Source organism: Rousettus aegyptiacus, unplaced genomic scaffold, assembly GCF_014176215.1.
Source record: "Rousettus aegyptiacus isolate mRouAeg1 unplaced genomic scaffold, mRouAeg1.p scaffold_m13_p_2, whole genome shotgun sequence".
Taxonomy (NCBI): domain Eukaryota; kingdom Metazoa; phylum Chordata; class Mammalia; order Chiroptera; family Pteropodidae; genus Rousettus; species Rousettus aegyptiacus.
Genome location: NW_023416295.1, coordinates 141,462,965 through 141,484,938, shown reverse-complemented (window position 1 = coordinate 141,484,938; position 21,974 = coordinate 141,462,965). Strand labels below are relative to the sequence as shown.

The 21,974-nt window shown below is 36.5% G+C and overlaps 1 protein-coding gene across 1 annotated transcript in view; it reads right to left on the bottom strand.

Moving 5' to 3' along the window:
• Positions 1 to 19,728, bottom strand: part of OVCH1 (ovochymase 1) — a 43,295-nt gene extending 23,567 nt beyond the window's left edge. Inside the window, 14 exon segments of the mRNA XM_036235867.1 lie at positions 2,696 to 2,842; positions 2,947 to 3,070; positions 3,662 to 3,670; positions 4,231 to 4,373; positions 9,046 to 9,126; positions 11,572 to 11,808; positions 11,811 to 11,843; positions 13,308 to 13,496; positions 14,150 to 14,245; positions 18,141 to 18,303; positions 19,067 to 19,114; positions 19,116 to 19,130; positions 19,377 to 19,540; positions 19,683 to 19,728. Of these exon segments, the coding sequence (XP_036091760.1) occupies positions 2,696 to 2,842; positions 2,947 to 3,070; positions 3,662 to 3,670; positions 4,231 to 4,373; positions 9,046 to 9,126; positions 11,572 to 11,808; positions 11,811 to 11,843; positions 13,308 to 13,496; positions 14,150 to 14,245; positions 18,141 to 18,303; positions 19,067 to 19,114; positions 19,116 to 19,130; positions 19,377 to 19,540; positions 19,683 to 19,728 (1,495 nt within the window).
• Between the last annotated feature and the right edge of the window lie 2,246 nt (positions 19,729 to 21,974).

Here is a 21,974-nt window from a genome sequence, read left to right as displayed (position 1 = left end):
ATAAATCAGGGTTAACTGGGGGACATCGCTGATTCTAGGACTGAGCAAGGAATATATGAGCCTGGAGCACCTTGTAGTGTCACAAAATTATAGGGGTGTGTCAAAAAGACTAGAAGCTACCTTGAAAACCTTACAATAGTCAAAGCTAGAACAATTTGAGCAACAAAGTATGTAATATTATAGAATATTACAAAATCCAATACCGATATAAAGACATGATTTAATAAGTAAATAAATGGAGAAGAGATAAATCTCCCATCCAGAAGAATTTCAAATAATTTATATAGATACTCCCTGCTCAGGGAGGTAAAGTTTCACGCGCAACCCCTTGAATGTGGGCTACTCTTAGTGACTTGCTTCCAAAGAGTAAGTGTAAAAAGGGGAAAAACATAACATTATAGTAGAGACACCTGGCAAACACTACCTAGGCCAGTGATCAAGATTAACATCATCAGTGATAAATTATGTTGACAGCATGTACCTTAATGTTATAAGAATCCCATGTTGCTTCTGTGGTCTTTGTTCCCCAAATCCAGAATCCCAGTATAAACATGAAGAAAATGTCAGATGAAATCGAACTGAGGGACATTCTACAAAATATCAAATGAGTACTCCTTAAAATTGTCAAGGTCATAAAAAACAAGGGAAGTCTGCGAAACCTACAGCCAAGAGGAGTCTAAGGAGGCAAGACAACTATATGTAATGTGATATTCTGAAAGGCAGCAACTACAAAGACCCTGAGACAAGAACAAGCTCAGCATGTTTGAGAAGTGGGACTGGCCACTTTGAACAAGCAGAGGAATGGTCAAGGTGGATCAGAGAGACTGAAGTAGTTCTTGACCTTGACTATACATTGGATTATCTGGGGAGTATTTACAAATACGATGTCCAGAACTTAAACTCAAGGGATTGACTTAACCAGTCTGGACTGAAAATGAATTAATTACAGTTATATACATTCACACAGCTTAACCTATATAACATGTTATGAGGACAAAAACAAGTCAGAAGAATTTAAACTACAATTCTGGTATGTTAATATCGAAACCAAGACAAACCAAACAACATACTAGCTTTTAAGAACTTCGAGATGTTAAAACAAAACAAAACAAAAATTATAAAAAGAAATTATGAATACAAAATTTAGCATAGTGTTTACTTCTTGAGAGGGGCACCAAGGGTTTTTAAAAGGTAAATATAAAGATCCTTCTGTAACTGGGTGGTAGGGACACAAATATTAAATTACATATATATTATCTGCGTTTTTTTCATATCATGGCATAGTTCACAATTAACGACACTGAAAAAGTCAGCCAAAGTTTTAGTTCACTAGTAGTCCAATGATCAAGGTGGTGTACCACCTATTGTGCTCTCCACTGTTATGAACCATATTTTAAGAGGAACAATATGAAACCAAACCAGGGAAGGTACATCATATGGTGAGGCATTTGGAATTACTGAATAACAATAGAACAATGAGTATCTAGCTTAAAGATTAAATCAACAGGCAATATAAGAGAAGTCTCTTCAATAATACAAAGTACTGTTATTTGAAAGAAGAAACAGACTTAGTTCTTTTCTGGAACTATGATTAATTTAGACCAATAAGTTTCTGCTACAGAGAAGCAGACTTAGGCTCAATATATTAATCAGAGATCTTCATTAATTGGAGGAACAATTTCAAAATTTGATTAACTTTTTCCTTGCTGACATTGTTTAAATAGAAGCTACATGGCTATGTAGAAGAAACACTGAATGATATTAATCTGGATGATTTTAGTAATTAGACAGTTATATTCGTGTCCTAGGTATGGTCTATGGATACATTAGTAAAATACCTTCAGTTTAACTCACAATTGCACACAAAAGGCTGCAGATAGGATCCAGTCTGGGCTGGATCCTATCTGCAGCCTTTTGTGTGCAATACATCTAGAATTAATTCTTGCAATGACTTCCCCATTACTCTCCTTACCTGTAAATTCACCCCTAATCTCCAACCCGTTTTACACATTACTACCAAGATTGAATTCTGGTTCCAGAATTCTCCACCAGCTCTTAGTACTCCCTCTCATACTCCATTGATAGAAGTGCAAACAAATAATTATAGCCTCTTTGGAGGGAAATTTGGCAATGACTATGAGGTTTAAATGCGTAAACCCTTTGACCTAGGGTTCATGCAGGTTCACTTCTGGTAGTTACATTCATCTGCATGTGTCCAAAAACAGTGACAAAGGAATATATCAGCATTACTGGTATGAGGAAAGATTGGAAATTTGCCAAATATCCATTAATAGGAAATTAGTTTAAGAAATTATGAAACATCACACAATATAGTTTTATATAGTTTTTAAAGAGCTCTGTGGACTCATCTAGAAAGATCTTTGAGATATTTTTAAGTAGAAAAAGCACTGCCAAATATCAATGTATATGTCTTCGTATATGCTCAGAATCTCTCTCTAGGGTTGATCTAGAAACTTAGTGTTTGCCACTGGGAGGTAGAAAGAGAGTCAGACGAGAAGGAGGCATATTTTTCATTGCGTTCCCTTTAAACTGCTGATTCCTTTATCCTTTAGAAGTTTAAAAAAAAAAAAAAGGCAAATAGAAGCTCCTAGTCATGATGGGAATTTCACAGTCCAGATAAAATAAGTTCTATCTAACTAACATAGCTAAGTTCTCCATGAATGAAAGAAAAAGCTTCCTTTGTTGCTTATTCTTATTACGTGTTTCTCTGGAGCATGAATGAACCAATGACAGTTTACATTCCTGGGATACAAATCACGGTAACTGGAAGAGTGAACCGTCCCTTCTTCCACAAATTTAGCCACACTCCCACAATCTGAACCTATGGAAGTATTAGAAAAATCCAAAGTGAGTGGCCAAAGGCATTCTCTCTTCCTCATTCCCATATCAAAGAGAAAGAACAGGGATTTAATGTGCCTGAAATACCTGCTTCTGAGTTCTTTTGTACAGCCTTAAAGGTAAGCTCAAAGCCATTGCCACTATTTTCTGCATCAGAAACAAATGTAACTTTGGCCTTATTGGTCTCTGTCAGCAAATTGGAATAAGATTACTAAAAAAAATGATGGAAACAAACTTATATGTGTTTGTTTTTCTAATATTATCTTCCATGAACTCTATTCTAAACATACCCTCTAATCATTCCACACTTTCTGCTTCCATGATTTTATATTCCATTCACTTTTTCAGATCCCATCTACTGTGTCCAAATTCTACTCATCTTTCAGGGCTTAACTCAAAGTCTAGTTCTCCTATAATCCTTCCAAGATACCCAACAGAAATAAAAGTTACCTTTTCTGAATCACCACAGCATATTTCCTATTCTATGTAATTTCCTACTTTGTGGTATACCTTTAGTTACCTCCCCAAACTGCAAATTCATTAAAGCACAGACTTTTTTTTACTCTGTGTATATCCAGGACCTGATATGAGATCTGGTATGTAACTGATTTTTAACAAATGATTGGTTGAATGAATAATTTCTGGGTAAATATCAGGCCTGAAGGATGAAATCATTTAGTCCATAAATATTACAACACTTAGCACAACATCCCGCCTATACCATCCTGTCAAAGGAAGATTTCTCCTAATCTTCCTGGCCTAATAGAGACCTAGAGATTAATTTTACACCAGTTTTAGAGACTCTATCACACTTAACACACTATTTCAATTAAATACATATATTAGTTATGCTTGTATATAGCTTGAGATATTCAATAAAAGAAATTTAATAATGTGAAATGACCTACTGTGTCATGGGAAAAAAAAACATTATAATATAATGTGCAGTAAATTCAGTGTGTATAGTAAGTATGTGTAAGTGAACATATAATAAAATGTTAATAGCGTCTATCTCTCCATGCTCAAGTTATGGTTGTTTTAGATTTCTTCCATTTGCTCATTTGTCTTTACCAGAGTTGGCAAATGTGCACCCATTTTTGTGACAAAAAGTAAATAAATAATGCATTCAAAAGAAGTTTTCTGACAATTGTGACATCACTTTTGTTCAATACTGTTATTAAACTTGAGAAAGGAATAGAGAAAACTCAGCCTATTGGCTCCACTCTTATTGCACATACCTCCACCTCTTCCAGAAGGGCACACTACAGAAGATAAAATAATGGGTCTGTGGGCAGAAATATAATTTTGGATTCTTTAGCACCTCTTTGGTCTCTTAGGAGCTATAAAATGACAAATGAAAATAAATGTGACATACTTACTAACAAGTGCTCCATTGCTTGATTGCAAAGATACATAGTCATCATCACATCCAACTTGATTTTCTATGTCTAAGCTTATAAATTTTATCAGGATAATTTTATTTGCTGGTACTATTATTTTTCAAATACTTAAGCTAGGTAGGGGAAGGTGGAAAATGTATAATAAATGGCAGAGTAAAGTGTGACAGATAAGATCTATTATCTGGGCTTTACCCCATAACTCACCAATGATATTTTATAGAACATTAGAAGATAAAAGGCAATGATAATTACTTATGTGAGAATAAGTTGTTTATGTTTGAATTTCTGACATCCAACCAATAGAAGATTAGAGAATAGCCAGAAACCACCTTTAAAATTTCATTTAGTTATAAAATGCTAGAATTATGATCTATAAATTGAAGAAGCCTGATTCATCTCTCTATTCTAATTGAAAATTCATAATATTCACCCAGAAGTTGAATTATTAATTATGAATGGCAGACTGTTCATGTAGCACATGTTATCAGCCGCATCCTCCAAGGTCATCCTAAGTCACAGTCCCTGTGGTGGCAATGTCATCCTTCTAATTCCCAGTAAGGTCAGCTGTGACCTTTTATTAACATCTTTAGAAACATGTGTAAACATTTTGAAAGTAATCTTCCATAATTTAACAGTAATCCTTTACATCTTTATATTTCTACATGAATTCATGTTCTCTTTCAAGAAAAGAAACCCCAGTGGGCCATAAATCCTCAGTGTCTTCCATGTCTCACATTTATCTGAACGCAAAGCAATCTCATCTGGAATCTTTCCAAAACTTGGTAGTCTTTTTCAACAACCTTCGACTTGTTAACAGTCCCACTGCCCTCTAAGAAATAAATGTTCTAGGGTATAGGTGTCATCCAACTCTTCTACGCCCAGTTTCCCAAAACCAAACACACTGATTTGCCTTACTAAACATCTCTTCCTTAATCAGAAACTCTTTGCTTTACTCTTTTTCTTTTTGAGTCCATTATCCCAAACATAGATGTAAAAATAGGCTGCTTAAAATATTAGGAAAATCACTTTTTAAGCACTTCGATTTAAAAAAGCAAAAAGCTGCCTAAAATATTACAAACCTTGGGTTTTTAAGCACTTAATTTGAAAAAGCACCTCACATGTATCATCCTTCCTGAGATTCATTATATCCCTCTGAAACAGGCAGGAGAGAAGTTGCTTCCTTTTTCTAGATGGGAAAACTGGCATTTGTATTAAAGGACTCATGACATTTCATATAATAGGAAATATAGTTTAGGCTGTATAGCTTCAAAGGCCAGTACTTTCTCCTGTTTTCGTCAAATTATTTCTGCCTCAAAATCTCTAACTTGAAGATGGAAAATCATATGCCAATCTCAATTTATTGTTAGTGATGGCTATATTAAAAGGGATTCTGAGGTATAGTCAAGCTAAGGAGAGACAAGTACCAAAATTAATTGTTAATTTATCCTTTCAAATATCTACTATTCTAGGGTCTAAGAAATGCAATGTCTTCCATGGGCATGGAAAGAAGGAGACCACCAAGTGCTATGTATCTGTCATTTCTGAGAGTATAGCTACAATTTACCAGAATAAAGATGTACTTGGAGAGACTGCATAACTGTCGGCTCCTCTTCCCATTATCTCTCTCCCTTATCATTAACTAATTGATTCCATTAGGACTTTATAAAGCCCTTCCACCATTCAATGCTGCTTAGCATGCTGGAGATGTCACTAAGTATGCAGACTGGCTCCATACCTTAATACGTTTCTAAAACGTGTATTTTCACATTTGAACATTCTAAAATCAGAAGGCTCTTAGAGTGGAGTCATAATTCTCTTAGACCTTAACTGAAAGAATTTTTTCCAGAAATATATATAATCTCGACTTATTCTCTTACTCTCTCTCTCTCTGCCCATTAGGACAGATAAGGCTACCTTTCCAAAAAAAAAAAAAAAAAAGCCTTCTAAAAAAGAAACAACAACAACAAAAAGCCTCCTTCTTTTGACACTATTGCTCTATTATCTAAAAGCCAATGCTTCAACTTCCTCCTCTTCTTCATTGCTTAACTCTCTTTCTTATCTCAAACAATGGCAGCTCTGTCTTTCTCATAGGTCAAAAACCCTCAAGTCAATCACAAGGCTCTTTTCTCTCTCTTAAAATTCAACCTTTCAACTCATTAGCAAATCCTGTTCTAACCACCTCTGCTATTCCAAACATGGTCAAAGTCAGCATCCTCACCTGAATTATTGTAGTAGCTAGTCTCTCAGCTCTTGATCTTGCCTGTCTACATTCCATTTTCAATACAACAGCCAAAGTGATCCTTTACAATGTATCTTGTCATGTTCCTCTTCTGCTCAAAGTCCTCCAATGGCTCCATATCTTACTCACAGTAAAATCCCAAATCCCAAATCCTTATGTCCTATTTATTTGGCCATCACTGATCACAACCACTTCTCTTCTCTCTCATTTAGCTCAAGCTCTCTGATCTTGCTGTTCCCCAAATATACCAAGAGTTTTCCTGCTTTACACATACCACTCCTTTTGCCACAAATGTCCTTTCCCAAGATGATATGATTCCCTCCCTCATCTTATTCAAGTCTTTGTTTAAATGTCATCTTTATGGTACAGTCTTCCCTGACCACTCTCTAATATATTGCACAACTCATCACTCTCTACTCCCTCTTTCTTGCTTAATCCTTCTGCATAGCACCTATCACCTTTACTATATGTAATATTATTTGTATTATCCCCATTCTTTCCATCTTCAAACTTGCCCCACAAATGAAAACATTTTAATTCACTGCTGTATTACTAGAATCTAAAAGAGTGCCTAACATACCTTAAGGTTTCAGTAAAAACTTTTTTGACTATCCGGTGAAGGAGAGATACCAAGTCTTCAACAATCGTTTATCCTATTACGGATATAGTTTCTGATCCTGCAATTCTATGGAATCAGATGCTGTTGATATCGAATAATATTTTATCTGAACTCATTTTGGCTTTTGAAATATCTGACCCTCTCTTTGTCTTGAAAGTCATTCTTGCAGAGACCTGTTCAATTCTTCATTGTCAAACATGAATTACAGGTTCTCCGTGTTTGAGAGTGAATGGCCTGTCATCTGCATGTCTCTTCCCTAATGTACAAATAAATGCTTTCTCTAATCTCACCTGCAGCCATCTGTGCTCTGCTCAAATATCCACTTATAAGGGAAATTCATTATCTCCTGAGGCAGGCTCAGAAATCTCTCAAATTAGAAACTGCTTTATATGAGATTGAAATCTACCTCCTCTTAACATCTACCTTCTGCTCCTTGCTCTCAGCTCTGTTAATTAAACAGAACAAGTCCAATTCTGCTTATCTAGTAGCCTTTCAGATAAAGCAAGACAGTTATTCTCAAGTCTTCTTTGGACTGAAATTATGTTTCTTCCAACATATCTCCCAAGACACTGTTTTGAATGTTTTTCCATCTTGGTCATTATCCTTGAAGTAATTTCCAGATCACCAATGTTCCTCTCTAAAGACTGTACCTAGAGACCTCGTCCCTACTCTAGGAGAGTGCCCAGGAGTCCAGTAAAACAGGACTCTAACTCTTGTTCTGGATGATATTTTAAAAGTTTAAGCAAAGATGGCAAAGGCTTTATTTAGGTTGACTCACAAAAGTCAACTTACTTAGGCTTTTTAAATAAGGGTTGCAATTAAGCCACTTCGTTTCCATCCTATTCTTCTAATGCATACTTACAATCATTTTATGTTAATTTTATAAATTATAATCTCGCCACCATTTTACCTTCCCAATTCCTATGGCATAAACTCTAAGCTTCTTCATATGGAATTCAAGGTCCTCTAAAATTAAGGCCTTACCATTTTTTTTATCTTCATTGTCCACTGTTACCCCAGTTCCTCTTTAGATTAACATGGCTCTCCAACAGCACTGGGATACACATTGTCCAAACAATCCTGATTTCTTCACCTCCCTGACATTCTTTATATGTAATCCCATCTGTCTGAAATGATCTGTAGAAATCTCTTAGATATTAGAGCTACAAAAGACTTCATGAGCTATAAAATCGTAAGCATCCTTCAAAGCCTATTTCAATACCACCCCTTTCAAAAAGCATTCTTACCCCACTTTTCCCAATCAGAGTATACACACACATACCTCACAAATCACTGGAATAAAAATTAGTCTTTCCATTTTCCAGAACCAATACATATAAGTAGTGTGGGTTATAACGATTATTTCATCTTGTATAGCTATTTTCGTTCAGCTCTCTCCTATTACCAGATTATAGGCTCATAGAACTGTCATCTACCTTTGAATATTTTTCAATGCTCAATACAATAAAATGAGATATTGCAAAACTAATTTCTAAAGCTTATCTTTGCCTATATATAGGACAGAGTATATAGAAAAAATATTTAAAGATACTGAAGTTTATAGATCATAAACTAGTTTCCATCTTCTAGGCAATGCTTAACAAAACATTACCATTATCACAGAAATAAGTGGAAGACGATTAACCACTAAATTCCCATGACAATCTCACTACTAGATGCTGTTAATATTAGACAGCATCAGTCTAAGCAACAGTCTTAATACTACTTCTGTCAATAATTTGTAGTAATGGGTATCAGAAATAGCAATCGACAAATATTTGCCAACCAGAGAATATCAGATGAAATATACAGACTTTATGATAATCAGAGAAATCGAGATAATAGATAACATTGCCCAAACATAGCCCCTTAAATGGCCTGATTTTGGAAGAAAAACTCAGAAATCATTCCTGCCTGGGATACATATCAATTATGAGAATAGTTGTACTCTTTTCAATAGGGGTAACAAATCTTCCCATTTTCTTCAAATAAACACTGTTTCCTAAGGTCTACAAGCGTCAAAAACATAAGTAAAAAGGTGATTATTTACCTCAGTTGTAGACAATATTTCAAAACATCATTGAGTCAGCTCAAAGCTACACAATTTATATTATATAATTTATATCTATGGAAATGAATATGTTTTTAGAGGCTATGACCTGGACTTTGTACTTGCAGATTTCTTCAGGAAAATTTCTAAATCATATGTTCTTTTAAAAAATATAATAGTTTTACTAATTAACCATCTGACATACTTCTACAATACTTTTCTCCTACATTTTTTTCTTAAGGAATAATTGACATATAGCATTACATTAGTTTTAGGCCTATAACAATGATTTGATACTTATATATATTGCAAAATGATCAAATTAAGTCCAGTTAACCTCCATCACTACACATAGTAACATTTTTTTTTTCCTTGTGGTGAGGACTTTTAAAATCTCTCTTAGCTACTTTTAGACATGCAATGCAGTATTAACTACAGTCACCATTCTGTACCTCACATCCTATGACTTATAACTGCAAGTTTGTACCTTTTGACCACTTTTACCCATTTTTCCCATTCACCCACCTCTGGCAACCACCAATCTGTTTTCTGTATCTATGATCTTGGTTCTTTTTTTTTTAAAAAAATTCCACAAGCAAGTGAAATTGTATGGTTTTTGTCTTTCTCTATCTGACTTATTTCATTCAACATAATGCTCTCAAGGTTCATTCAGGTTGTTGCAAATGGCAAGATTTCATTCTTTTTTATGGCTAAATAGTAATAATTATGTTCTTTTCTTTGAGTTCTTCAGATTTAACATTTATCCGATTTTTTTTTTTAAACATGAGTCACACTGAAGCTATTAAATTGATAGTATATGAAACTCATATGGTATTTTTCCATCTCTAATTAGGGTTATAACAAAGATGCTAAAGTAAAAGTATACAAGTGTTAGCAATGACATGGCAAGTCTCTTTCATTGACTCAGATGCCAGTGTCACGTTTAAACTGTTGGAAGCTAGAAGAAATAGGCAACAAGACGATACTCAGAAAGATGATCTTAAGTGTTATTTAAATAAATTACTTGTCACATTCTGATATTCATTTAACTGTGAAATTAATAGTTTTTGCCTGATTTAATTGCCACTTAAAAATATTGTTATCATTCACCTTTGTTTAGGGCTTGTTAATCTTTTTAACTTTCTCTTCCAGGTGATAAAACGTGAATAGAATTCCCACCATGAGAGAATTTCTCCCTGCAGTAGTGGCAATGAACAGAACACTTTTACTCTGAAGACTAAACAAAAGTGAGCTCAGAGCCTGCTCTGGTCTGAGGTAGCACTGGCATTCAGCTGGACCAACAGCAGTTGTGCTTTTCAAATCATCAGCTAGGTTGCTGCCCTTAGATGGACTACAATGAGGAAGTGGGTGGAGAGAAAACTAGGTTCTGATGCTCTGGCTCTAGGCCTTAAAAAAAAAAAAATTGGTTCTTATACCAAACTACTTGTTCTATAATTTGGATTTCCTTATGCCTCTTTATTCTGCAGGGGCCATTATCTGTGCAGATGCTGCCCCTTTATATGGCAAACATCTGGTCCCTTAGGACTGAGCACCCTAGACTACTCCTCAGTGATCTGATGGCTCTCTGGGCTTACCTGAACTTGGCTTTTTATTGCAATTGTCCGTTTACTTATCTCCCATAATAGTTGGAAAGTTTCTTGAGGTCAGGTTGGCATCTTCAGACCCATAGTCATTGTCCTAGTCTAAACTTTAGTGCTGCAGAACAAAAATAACTCTCCAAAGTTTCCCTTATTTTCCCACTGTCATCAAATAAAATGAACAAGGGTGAATGAGAAAAGTGGGAGAAGAGTGATTTATTTTCAGTACTCTTAAGTAGTTTAGAGGAAAAAAATGGAAAAAACCGAATAAATGAAAAAAAAAATCATCTGATGAGTCTATTCTCAAAGGCTATTTTTAAATCTCATAAATATAAAATATCTCATTAAAATCTACATGAACATAAACTTGAAGGTCCAGTTGAAGCTCAAGTTAAAAAATTCAAGTTAAATTGCTAAATATCAGGGTTCATGAATTCAGAAACAGAATATACATTGGATTCGAAACTAAAAACCAGCCACACTGTTGTTTTATTTTAAAGCTTAGTTTTGATTATATCTGTAACATATCATGTTGTGGTGCAATGAATTCTAAGACCCACGGAGCAAATTGAGATGAATTATGAGCCTTTATTAGCTGGTAGGCTACTCTTCGCCACCGCAGGGTCAGAGAATCAGCCCCAAGCTCCCAAAAGAGGCAGTTTATAAAGCCTAGAACCACATCAAACAAGCAAGCAGATTACAGAAGCAGAAATTGTCCATTAGCATATCTTTGCACAATGTATTTCTAGAACCACACCCTGGTTGACATTAAACAAGCAAGCAGATTACAAAAGAAGTTGGCTCACTGGAAAATTTTCCACTCTTAACAATCAGAGTGACTATTCTTGAAATAAACATGATCAATTTTTGAGTTACAATAAAATTAGAAAAGAATTCACAGAAATTACACCCACCTGTGATCATGTTCTGAGTGATAAAATCCATCAACTCAAACACCTTGGAGAAAATGTCAAGTGATGTTCTTCTACAGTTATTTCTTAAAAGATTCCAGGCTCTAGTACAACCAGCTCCCCAGGAAGTTACCCAGCAAGAATCCAGATTCCATTGTCTTGTCCCCCTTTTATAGTAGACAAAGAGAAAATTGGAAAATATTAACAAGTTAAAACTATTTTACCAGGTTCACAAATATCAACATTCATCTCAAAGTGAGAAGTAGAGGCATCTAAGCCCAATGGTCATTGTTCATCGATATTTTTTGTCCATCTTTTTATTTCTTCATCATTAGTTTCAAGGTATTATATTTTCACCCAGATATAATCCTCTTCCACCTATTTTCTTCAACCTTGTCAAGCTAATGATTTCTTTTTTCCTCTTTTTTGGGTGAACAAACATATACATTCCCAAAGCAATGAAAGGAGAGGGGTTTTACATATAAATGCTTCCACTATAGCTTGTCACTTGGAATTGCTAGGGAAGACTGGGTTATAGCCCAAGGTTATAGCAGCATTAAAAAGAGCCCCAAGGTCATGCAATGGCTCAAGACCTTGAAAACAGAATGCCTGGGAAGCCTAATTTTGTCCCAGGGACTATACGTGAAGGACCACTGGCTCTCAGAGTAAAGGATAAGAAACCCACAATTTCAGAGTTCTATCTTAATAATTCTTCAGAATAACATGCTGCTTTGAGAATGTATGTTTTGTGTTTGATTAAGCTCTCCTCAAAAGGCATAGAATTATTTGAGGCCTCATCCAAAAAAATGATTGCCAATAAAGAATGCAGACAGGACAAAGCGCACTTGGTCTTCCTGTGTCCCAATTTAGAAAGTGGCATAATTGTAAATTTCTATCTCTTTTCTCCCCAACTCTTCCTGGTCTTTGTCTTGTCACCACCCACCACCACCCCCAGAAGAATAATTAAATATTTTTCCAACAGATAATTTCAGGGAGGTTCCTACAGCAGTTTCAAGCTGCTTTTGACAAAGAATAAAGACTACCTACTCCTCCACTTAAAAATATATATACATTTTCCAAGTAAATCATCTTCTCCATCTAAAATAGAAAGTGCATGCCTTTCACAAATTGGTTTCCCTTTCCTTTTTTTAGCTTCTAAAGGTTAGTGTTCTTTGTGAAGTTGCTGTGTAGGCCTTGAGAGGTCACTGTCATTCACATCTTTTACTCAACGATTACTATATTATCCTATCTTTGGTCAAATTTTGTACAAACACTGCATTCTGCACCAAACTCTTTTAAAAGCACAATATTTAACAAAAGATGGAATGAAAAATAGTACATGGCTGGACCTAATTAGTTTGCCAAAGTGGTTATCTTGCTTGGTTCCATTAGGTTGAAAATGGTTCCCCACCCCCTGGCAAAAAAAAAAAAAAACCTCCTTCTCTCCCCTTGGCACAAAAAGAGGTGTGAAGGTAAGCATGGGCATGGGACAGGAAATTATTCTCTCAGCTCAGGTCAAGTAAAAGCTTTCAGTAGAAACTAGGTGGAAAGGTGAGAGAAAAAGGGAATTTCGAAGTAGTAATCTCCCAAAAAGCAGTTCATGAGGAAAGGTAGAATTCACTATCACCCACATGTCACTGAATAACTGGGCTGTTTTATGCTTTTTACCTGGCAGGCATCCATTTCCCCATTAGAGAAACCAGCACAAAACACGGTCCTTCCCAGGGGAAAAAGGTTTGTATCTTTCAGCATGGTATTACATGTTTTGTCATCCATAATGGGAAGTTTTACTTTTTATAAGACATTTGAATACTCTGATGCTGTGTGGAAGGGACCAATAAGTTAGTCAACAACTTTCTATGCTGAAAGTCAACAAGTGACCACACTGAAACATATCAGTAAGAAGCCTACAAGTTTAAAACTATTACAAAAAGATGTTTAGCCTTATTATTTTAGGAGTAAATTATAATCTCTCGTAAAATCATATATGTGATAAAAGACTTTAAAAATCCAGCAGATTTTTAAGGTAACATAGGCAATTGTGACTTCTCTGAATATACACTTATTTCCCCAAGAGGAAAATTTTAGTCAATAAAGCAATATTTTGTAAAATTTTTCATTTTTCTTTAAAAATCACAATATTAAAGATAAGGAAGCTTAACTATTGTTACTATTTCCTGATTATCCCTTTGCTGTATTATTCTTCTTCATCTATTATAGTTATTTCTGGTTCCTTTATCTGACCCACTAATCAAAATGTCAGTAAGAGGAGTTTTATGTAGAGCCTAAGTATAGACATTTCTATGGTGAAGATAACCAGAAATCTTCACTGCGTCAGAATGCAGAGGAAAAGATTAAAAAAGAACACACATACAGGATAAAAATATTACTCATGGCCAATGAAATTCTTGCTTCTACTGGGCATCCAAAGGTGCCTGGAAGAAATACCATTATATTTTTTGATGCCTCTTACTCTCTGAAATGTTGCCCCATCCACTAGCCATGCAAAGAATCCCTTCTTCAAATTTATCATCTGTATGGGGGAGATGGATTTGCTGAATAGCAGTTCCTGAAAAAATAATAACAAAAATATCTTAAGGTACACAAGTGAATATATTTGGAAAGTGACCCCGGTTGATTTCATGACTTCTACAATTTATTCCTAAATATTAATACTGATATATTTTTAATGTTTTCCTCTCTCATAAAAAATTATTTCATATAGAAATTCAGAAAACTGCAGGAAAAGTAAAATTAGGAAAAACATAACCTATTGTTCTATACACCCCAATGACATTCTCAAACTTCTAACATTTTAAAATGAGTCTTTGTTCTTAAGGGATAACTTTTCCCTTGAAAGTAAATTGAGTGCCACTATGTGGCAAGCCCTCTTCTAGGTCTCAGTGAATAAGCAGGGGGGAAAAACCCTGCCCTGGCAGAAATTGTGTGTGTGTGTGTGTGTGTGTGTGTGTGTGTGTGTGTGTGTCGAGCAGTGGAGATGATAGGGAAGAGGAAATACAAATAATAACTATAATAATTTAAATGTTTGGTAGCATGTGCTTTGGGAAAATCACAGCAAGATATAGAAGATACGTCTGAGGTATCATTTTAAACACGGTAGTCTTAACAAGTCTTATTGAGCTAGTGACATTTGAATGAAGCCTTAAAGAAGCAGAGGGAAGGAACCATGTGGTTATCTGGGTGGAAGTATTTGAAGAAGAAACAAAATAGAAAGTTTCCATAGTAGAATCATGTCACATATGTTTGAATAGTGGGGACGCCAGGATGCATGGAGCAGACTAAACGAAAGAAAGTTTAGCAAAAAATAAATAAAAAATAGGGTAGATGTAGGGCTGGGAGGAGGAGAGGAAGATATCAGATGATAAGAATATTGATTTCCATCTGAGTGAAATGAAGAACCCCTGAAGTGTTTTGGATAGGGTGACATAATCTAACTTACCCTTCAAAAAGTATTATTCCCTCTGCTGTATTAATAATACACATTAGGGATACAAAAGAGGAAGCCAGGTATGATTTAAGGGACCATTAAAATTAACCCAGGCAAGAAATCATGGTAGCCTGAAATAGGATGGTAAGAGTGGAGAGGGTGAGGCAGAGCAATAGAATTTTTTTGGATGGATTCAATATATATGATGAAAGAGAGAGAGAGAGAGGGAGGGAGGGAGGGAAGGAGGGAGGGAGAGAGAAACACAGGAATGAAGAATGAGTGCAAAATGTTTACTTAAGTAACTGGAGGGGTAGAGGTGTCATTAATTGTGATGAAAGACTATGGGTAGAGCAGATTTAGGTACAGGGGATAATCAGGATTTTGTTTTAAACATATTAAATTTGAGATGCATATTAGCCATCCAGGTAGATGACCATTTGGCATTTGGCTATATGATCCCTATTAATCCCATCAGCATATATAATATAAAGAAATCCGGGCTAGATATATAATATTTGGAGTCATCTCCAACGAGATGGTGTTTAAAGCTTTGATACCGGATGAAATCACTAAGGGAATGAGTGAGCACAGATAGGAGAAGAGGACTAAGCACTGAGCCGTGGGGCATGGCAACCATAGGAAGTCACAAAATGGAGGGATCATCATAGAAGCCTAAAGAGGGATGTAAAAAGGGACAGGAGAAAAACCAAGAAATTCCTGGAATTCAAGCGAAGAAACTGTTTCTAGGAGAATATAATCAATTCTATCAAAAACTTGTTAAGTAAGATGAGGACTGAGAATTTACCTTTGATTTTAGTACATGAAGGCCATCAGTGACTGTGACAAGAGCAAATTTGGTAGTGTGGTAGTAGTGGATGTCTAATAGACATCTCAAACCTAATACATGCTTATGAGAATTGAGAAGGAGAAATTGACTTAGCTAACACAGATAGACCTGCTTGGAGTTTTTTATAAATGGAAAAAAAAAAAGTCAATAGTTTCTTTTGATATACAAATCTAGTTTGAGTTATTCTCTCAGTATTTTGATGATCTTATTCTAATTTTATCTGACTTTCATTACTGTTGTTGAAAAATTATCTGTCAGTCCAATTGCCTTTCCTGTTTGGAAATTATAGTTTTTTCCTTTGGATGCCTCTGAGATTCATCCTCACTTTGCTTATAGCATGCTATGGTTTTAGCACAATATATCTAGATACAAAATTATTTGTAATATCATAGTTTGGGATTACTAAACTTGTTAAATCTGAAGATTTGTGTCTCATTAGTTATAATTAACTCTTAGTCACTTTCTGTTAAATTATAGCTTTTCTTTCCCATTACCTATACTCTAAAATTCATACTGGATGTTTATTCTTTCAGTCTATCTTCTCTTTTACTCTTTTTGTCTCTTAGATAATTATTTCAGACCTTCTATTTCCCTATAGCTCATCTAATCTTATCTAGCTCCTTATATCTGATATACTCTGTAATCTAATTCCAATTATATTTTCCTATCTTAGTGTTTTATTGGCTGCTTTTCAAATCTTCCTTTTCAGTTAATAGTTTCTTATTCTTTTGTCATTTTTGATAGACCTTTACTTAAATTTAAGTAAAACATTTTTATATTATGCATCTCACTTTAACATCTGTAAGCCTAGAAAGACCGGTTAGTTGTTATTGTTTCTGACTCTTTGGTGGCAACTTTCTTTGCATGCTTTTAACTGTGTGCTCACATTTATTAAAATTTTATGGGTGTACCTCGAAGCTGAGATTTAAGCTTCATCTCTTCAGAGAGGATTTACCTTTACTTCTGCCAGAAGCCCCAATTCTTCACCTGGAACAATTTTAAAGTCTTGGAGTTTTTGGTCACAGGTAATGTAAATGTGAGCATCAAACCTGAATGAGGACTGGCTCATGAATACAGATTCTTCTGAGAATCCTCCATCCAGAGCCAAGGTTCAGGCAGGTAGGTTTCCTAATTCTCTTACTGCATGTGGCATATTTCCCTCTCTTTTCAACTGTTTTTCCAACCAAATATTAACCAGGCCTGACCCTGCTCAGCTTCCGAGATCAGAGGAGATCAGGAACATTAAGATGTATAACTGTAGACATATTTTTCCCTATCTTCCAAAGCATTACTTTTCAACAAGTCCCAGATTAAACAAGAGGCTGTTATCAGACTTTCCCATCCCCTATCCCTACTCCCATGTGGTCTCTTTACATGATCAATTAAAGCTCTATATTCTAAAAGATCAATTAGATCATATAGTTAGATTAGCGATTCTCAACCTTTTTTGGCACCAGAGACTAGTGCTCCTATGAGAATCTAATGACGGATGGTCCGAGGTGGAGCTGAGGAGGTGATGATGCTAGTGCTGGGAAGAGGTTACAAATATAAATGAAGCTTCAAGACTCACTTGCCTGTCATTCACCTCCTGCCGTGCGGCCCAGTTCCTAACAGGTCTGCAGCCCAGGGGTTGAGGATCCCTGAATTAGATGCCTCAAAAGCAATCACTTACTTCAATGCCTGGCTAACTCCTCTAGATTTGTGTTTTCATTGTTTTGGCCCACTAAACACTTTCAATTCTTGCATTTTCTAAAAATATGTTTTTACTATTTTATCCGCATTTAGATTGTCTGTGTTGAGAGAGTGTCAGCTATCTAGTCCACAATAATGACAGAAAGGATAAGTTTCTGAGAAAATTTTCAAATGTTCCAAACTCTTAGGCTAGAGCTGAGTATAAATAAGTAGATGGTCTACATTATAGCCCAGCTAAGACATTGGAGTATTTAAAATGCTGATTAAGTTAAGCATACATAATTTGTGGCTAGGACTTTTAGTCTATACAGTGTTTTAGATATTAAAAAAATCATTTTAAAAAGAAACAAAACTTAGTCATTCTAATATTATTAGATACATATACAGAAATTAAAGTTAACTGGTACAGAATTAATAAAGTTCTTTTAAGTTCTTTTCTATTATAATTTTTTGTGTATTCTAACTCTTCTTACTTACCAAACTTGACTTTATGTTTTAGATACAGCAGTGCAGTATCAGAACTTATATATCCAAGTCTATTGTATTCAGGATGGATAATAATGACAGGGATAGTCTGTTCTTCCTTATTCTTCTAAAAGAAGTTGTACTCTCCAGCGGTCACAGTCAGACTCTTAATTTGCTTCCTAAAACCAAAGAAAAATGTTTCGCTCAGTAGTTGTTTTCCCCAGGAAAGACTGTCTTAGTTTCATGTAAATAAATGAAAAATGATTAATTTACCTATATGCATTTCTGAGACAAAAAATATATACCTTTGTTGATGATTACAATTGTCATAATTCCCTATAAGTTATAGGAATCTATAAAAAGTCATAATTTTCAGTCACAGAGTATTTACACTGTGAACTCTTTCTCTTACCATCCTCTTTCTATGTAAAATAAGTGTGGCCTTCTTTTCTTCTTTTATAAATAAACCAGTCTATACATGCTCTATCATTTTTAACGATATATAAAATTTTTTTCCTAGAACTGTCCTTTTCCTCTTATTAATACCCTCTTCTAATCCAGCCAAGTATCTGTTATTTCCACAGTGTTTTTCCCCTCTAATGACTAAAACTCAAAGATTATTAAAACTTTGGAGCATCCATTTAACATTTAATGTTAATCCTTTATTAGAATGGGTAATTAGTTTTCTTCACCACTAACTCCACAAATTATAGATATCTGGGATCACTAGGGTTTCTGATCAGTAAAGCAGGAAGTGTGGCTAATCTTGGGACAGATGCCAGTTTCTGGGGATCAGGAAGGTCAGTGGGTAGGCAGACCATGTGGCAAAATTAAGAAAGGCATTGACATTTAACAGTGGAAGGTATTTAAAGCATCAAATCTCCCAGTTCGATCACCATGAATCAAAGTTTGACAAGTATTAGAAATCCACAACTTACTTGGCAGTGTGCTGCTATAACCACCAGATCACCTTGAATCAAGCTTCCTTCCACAGAAATGGTGCTCACCTAATTCTAGAAAATTATGAACTCAACTAACAGTCATCTCCCCAGGGATGTTGTCTCCCTCAGAAATATCTGAAATGAACTCTTCTATTATGATATAACATTCTTATGCTAAATTGGTTAGTAAGATATGAAGTAAACTGGCAGAGAGGTTGAGTAGAGTTGAGAGAAAAACGTTAACTTGAAGTTTTGAGATATGAAACAAAGGACATAATTCACCATTTTCTCATTAAGAAATCAATGCCTTTGTTATATTGACCTGCCACGGATGTTGATCAACTGTTGAATTTCTCCAACTAATAATTCTAGTAAAAAACTCTGATTCTAAGACAGTCTCCATACTTTTCAAATCAACTGCTTGAACTCCACATTTCTGCCCTGCTGAGAAAGCATGTGTATGCACACACACTCACACAGAGCACCTTATTCAAAGATCCACTTTATCAAGATTTCACATTCAGAGTTTCCTGGCCTGGCACAGACGTCCTGATATCATTCAGCTGCAGGCTATCCCCTTTCTTTCCTCAAGATATTCCTGAGACTACCCTACCTTCACCCGCGTTGGCTAGAACTTGTCTCACGACTCCCCTGCCCATTTTCGGCCTGGGCTGCCCTAACAAGACGAGAACTGGGGGCAGGATGCTCCAGCTCTCCCTGTGGTGACCGACTGGGGGCCTTCCTCTGGGAGAGAGAGCGATACATAATCTACGTTCTATCAAAGATACTGGAGAACATATGCTACCCCAGATGGCAGATATTTGGCTCTAAGTTACTTTGACTTGGTTATTTTTCCTTGACAGAGGCTGTTCAGAATGCAAAGTTAGCACATGTGCTTGAAAACATGAACTCCAGAATTCGAGAATTTCAAAAAGAAACTCTTGACCCAGGAGCTTCTTCTTCGGGAATACCTGGGCCTGCACTGCCCCCTCCCCCACCTCACCCTTTCCTCTTCTGGCCTGAGGAGTTGCAGTCTTCTTCCAGGCAGTCAGGCTTCTGTGGTCTGGGCGTACAGGACCAGGCTCACCTGAGCTGGTGCGGAGGCCCACGGCGAGCAGCAGCAGCACATCGGCTCCAGGCAGCACCCACATGGCGCCCACGAACCGGGGCTTTGTCCGCCTACCTCAGTCGCAGGCTGAGAACACCCAGCAAAGAAGACGGTCCGCACGAAAAGGCCCTAGCGCTCCTGAATCATCCGCCAGTCCTGCTCTTCATTCTATCCAGCCTGCAACGAGATGAACCACATCTGCCACGCTCCTGGGCTGAAAGCTTGCTGCTTTTCCTCCTCGGGATCTTCCCAAGACACTGCCGCCCTCTGGCTGCCCCAGGTTACACAGGGCCCCCACCATCCGCCCCTAGAGACAGACACTAGGTGTCCCCGTGCCTGGTGGGACGCTCACACGTGTGCAGAGGTCCCTACGGACAGATGCAGAAGCAAGGTGATCAGTGACCTAAAAGGCTCAGCGCAGGTGAATTCTGTTCCACACCGGTGAGTGTGCCCAAGCTCAGGGGCAGGGAAGCTGGTGACTCATACAGGACACAAGAGGGCTGACTTCTGAGGGGGAGCAAGACTCACAAAAACTTAGGGACTTAATGATACTTCTCCTGCTTCAAAGGAGCTTCTTGAAGCCCTCGACTTGCAAGAGCCTTCAAACAGTCTTCACATAGAGATATGAAAAATCAGGTTCATGCTACCATTCCCTTACCCAATGGCAAGGTTGTTAGCTTCAGTGGAATGGGCCAAAAGTGGTATGATCCATCATTTAAGATAATTAAAATAAATTCATGGCTAAGATGATCATGTTAACATTTTTTTCCAGAAATAGTATTTTGTAATACATTAGCTTGAGGTCAGGAGAGGAATAGAGCCAGAATTTGTAATGGATTTACATTTTATTGAAAGCTTAGGGCAAGGCTAAATGGACATTCAATATACTGAATAATCTGGACACCAAGGCCCAGTTGTCCCACTTCTACATAACACAGAAATAAAAGCTCTTTTAGGTAGGAGGGTACACAAACAGAGGGAAGTAGGCAGACAGGAGACAGATGGACAGGAAAACAGAAGACAGTCAAGGTAGAGGGAATGCAGATACAGAACCAGGAGGGTGACATTCAGCTGGGAACAATGACCTCTGTAACTGCAGTAGGGAGCAGAAGGTGAATGGGCACCTTTTGGTGAAAAGCTTACAAAATGTGATTGGCACCCAAACTTGGAACACACTTGTCAAACCTTCTCTCATGAACCTAAAAAGGGTTTCTGTGATTTTTGTGTCCCAAGATTATTACATGAAAATCTCTAGAGCTGCACTGTCCACTATGGTGAACACTAGCCATATGTGGTTATTTATATTAAAATTAACTAAAACTTAATTTAAAATTTTAGTTTCTCAGTCTCGCGAGCTACATGTTAAGGGCCCAATGGTCATCTGTGGCTGGTGGCTACTGTATTGGATAGTGCAGACATAGAGCATTGCCACCATCACAGATAGTTCAATTGGACTGCACTATTCTTGAGTGAGTATCATTTTGTTTCAAGTATTTATTTTAAATAAAGACACTTTGGATGACAGTTCACAGATGACTTCTGGGTTACAAGCTTGGGTGTCTAGGAGACACTAGGGAGGGGGCTTAGTAAAATAAGCAGCTCTTCTGTGAAAATAAGGCAGCGGACCTCCAGATCTGAGCACTGTTCAGGAAATCTCCAGGTATGGCAGCTTCCTGGCCAAGGGCCCTCACCATTTTCATTCCTGAGTTTTGCTTTTACTGTAGTGATCTCATGAAGATTAGCATAACCATCCCTGACTCCAGGGGCCCACTACTCAATAAAATCTCAGACTATCCA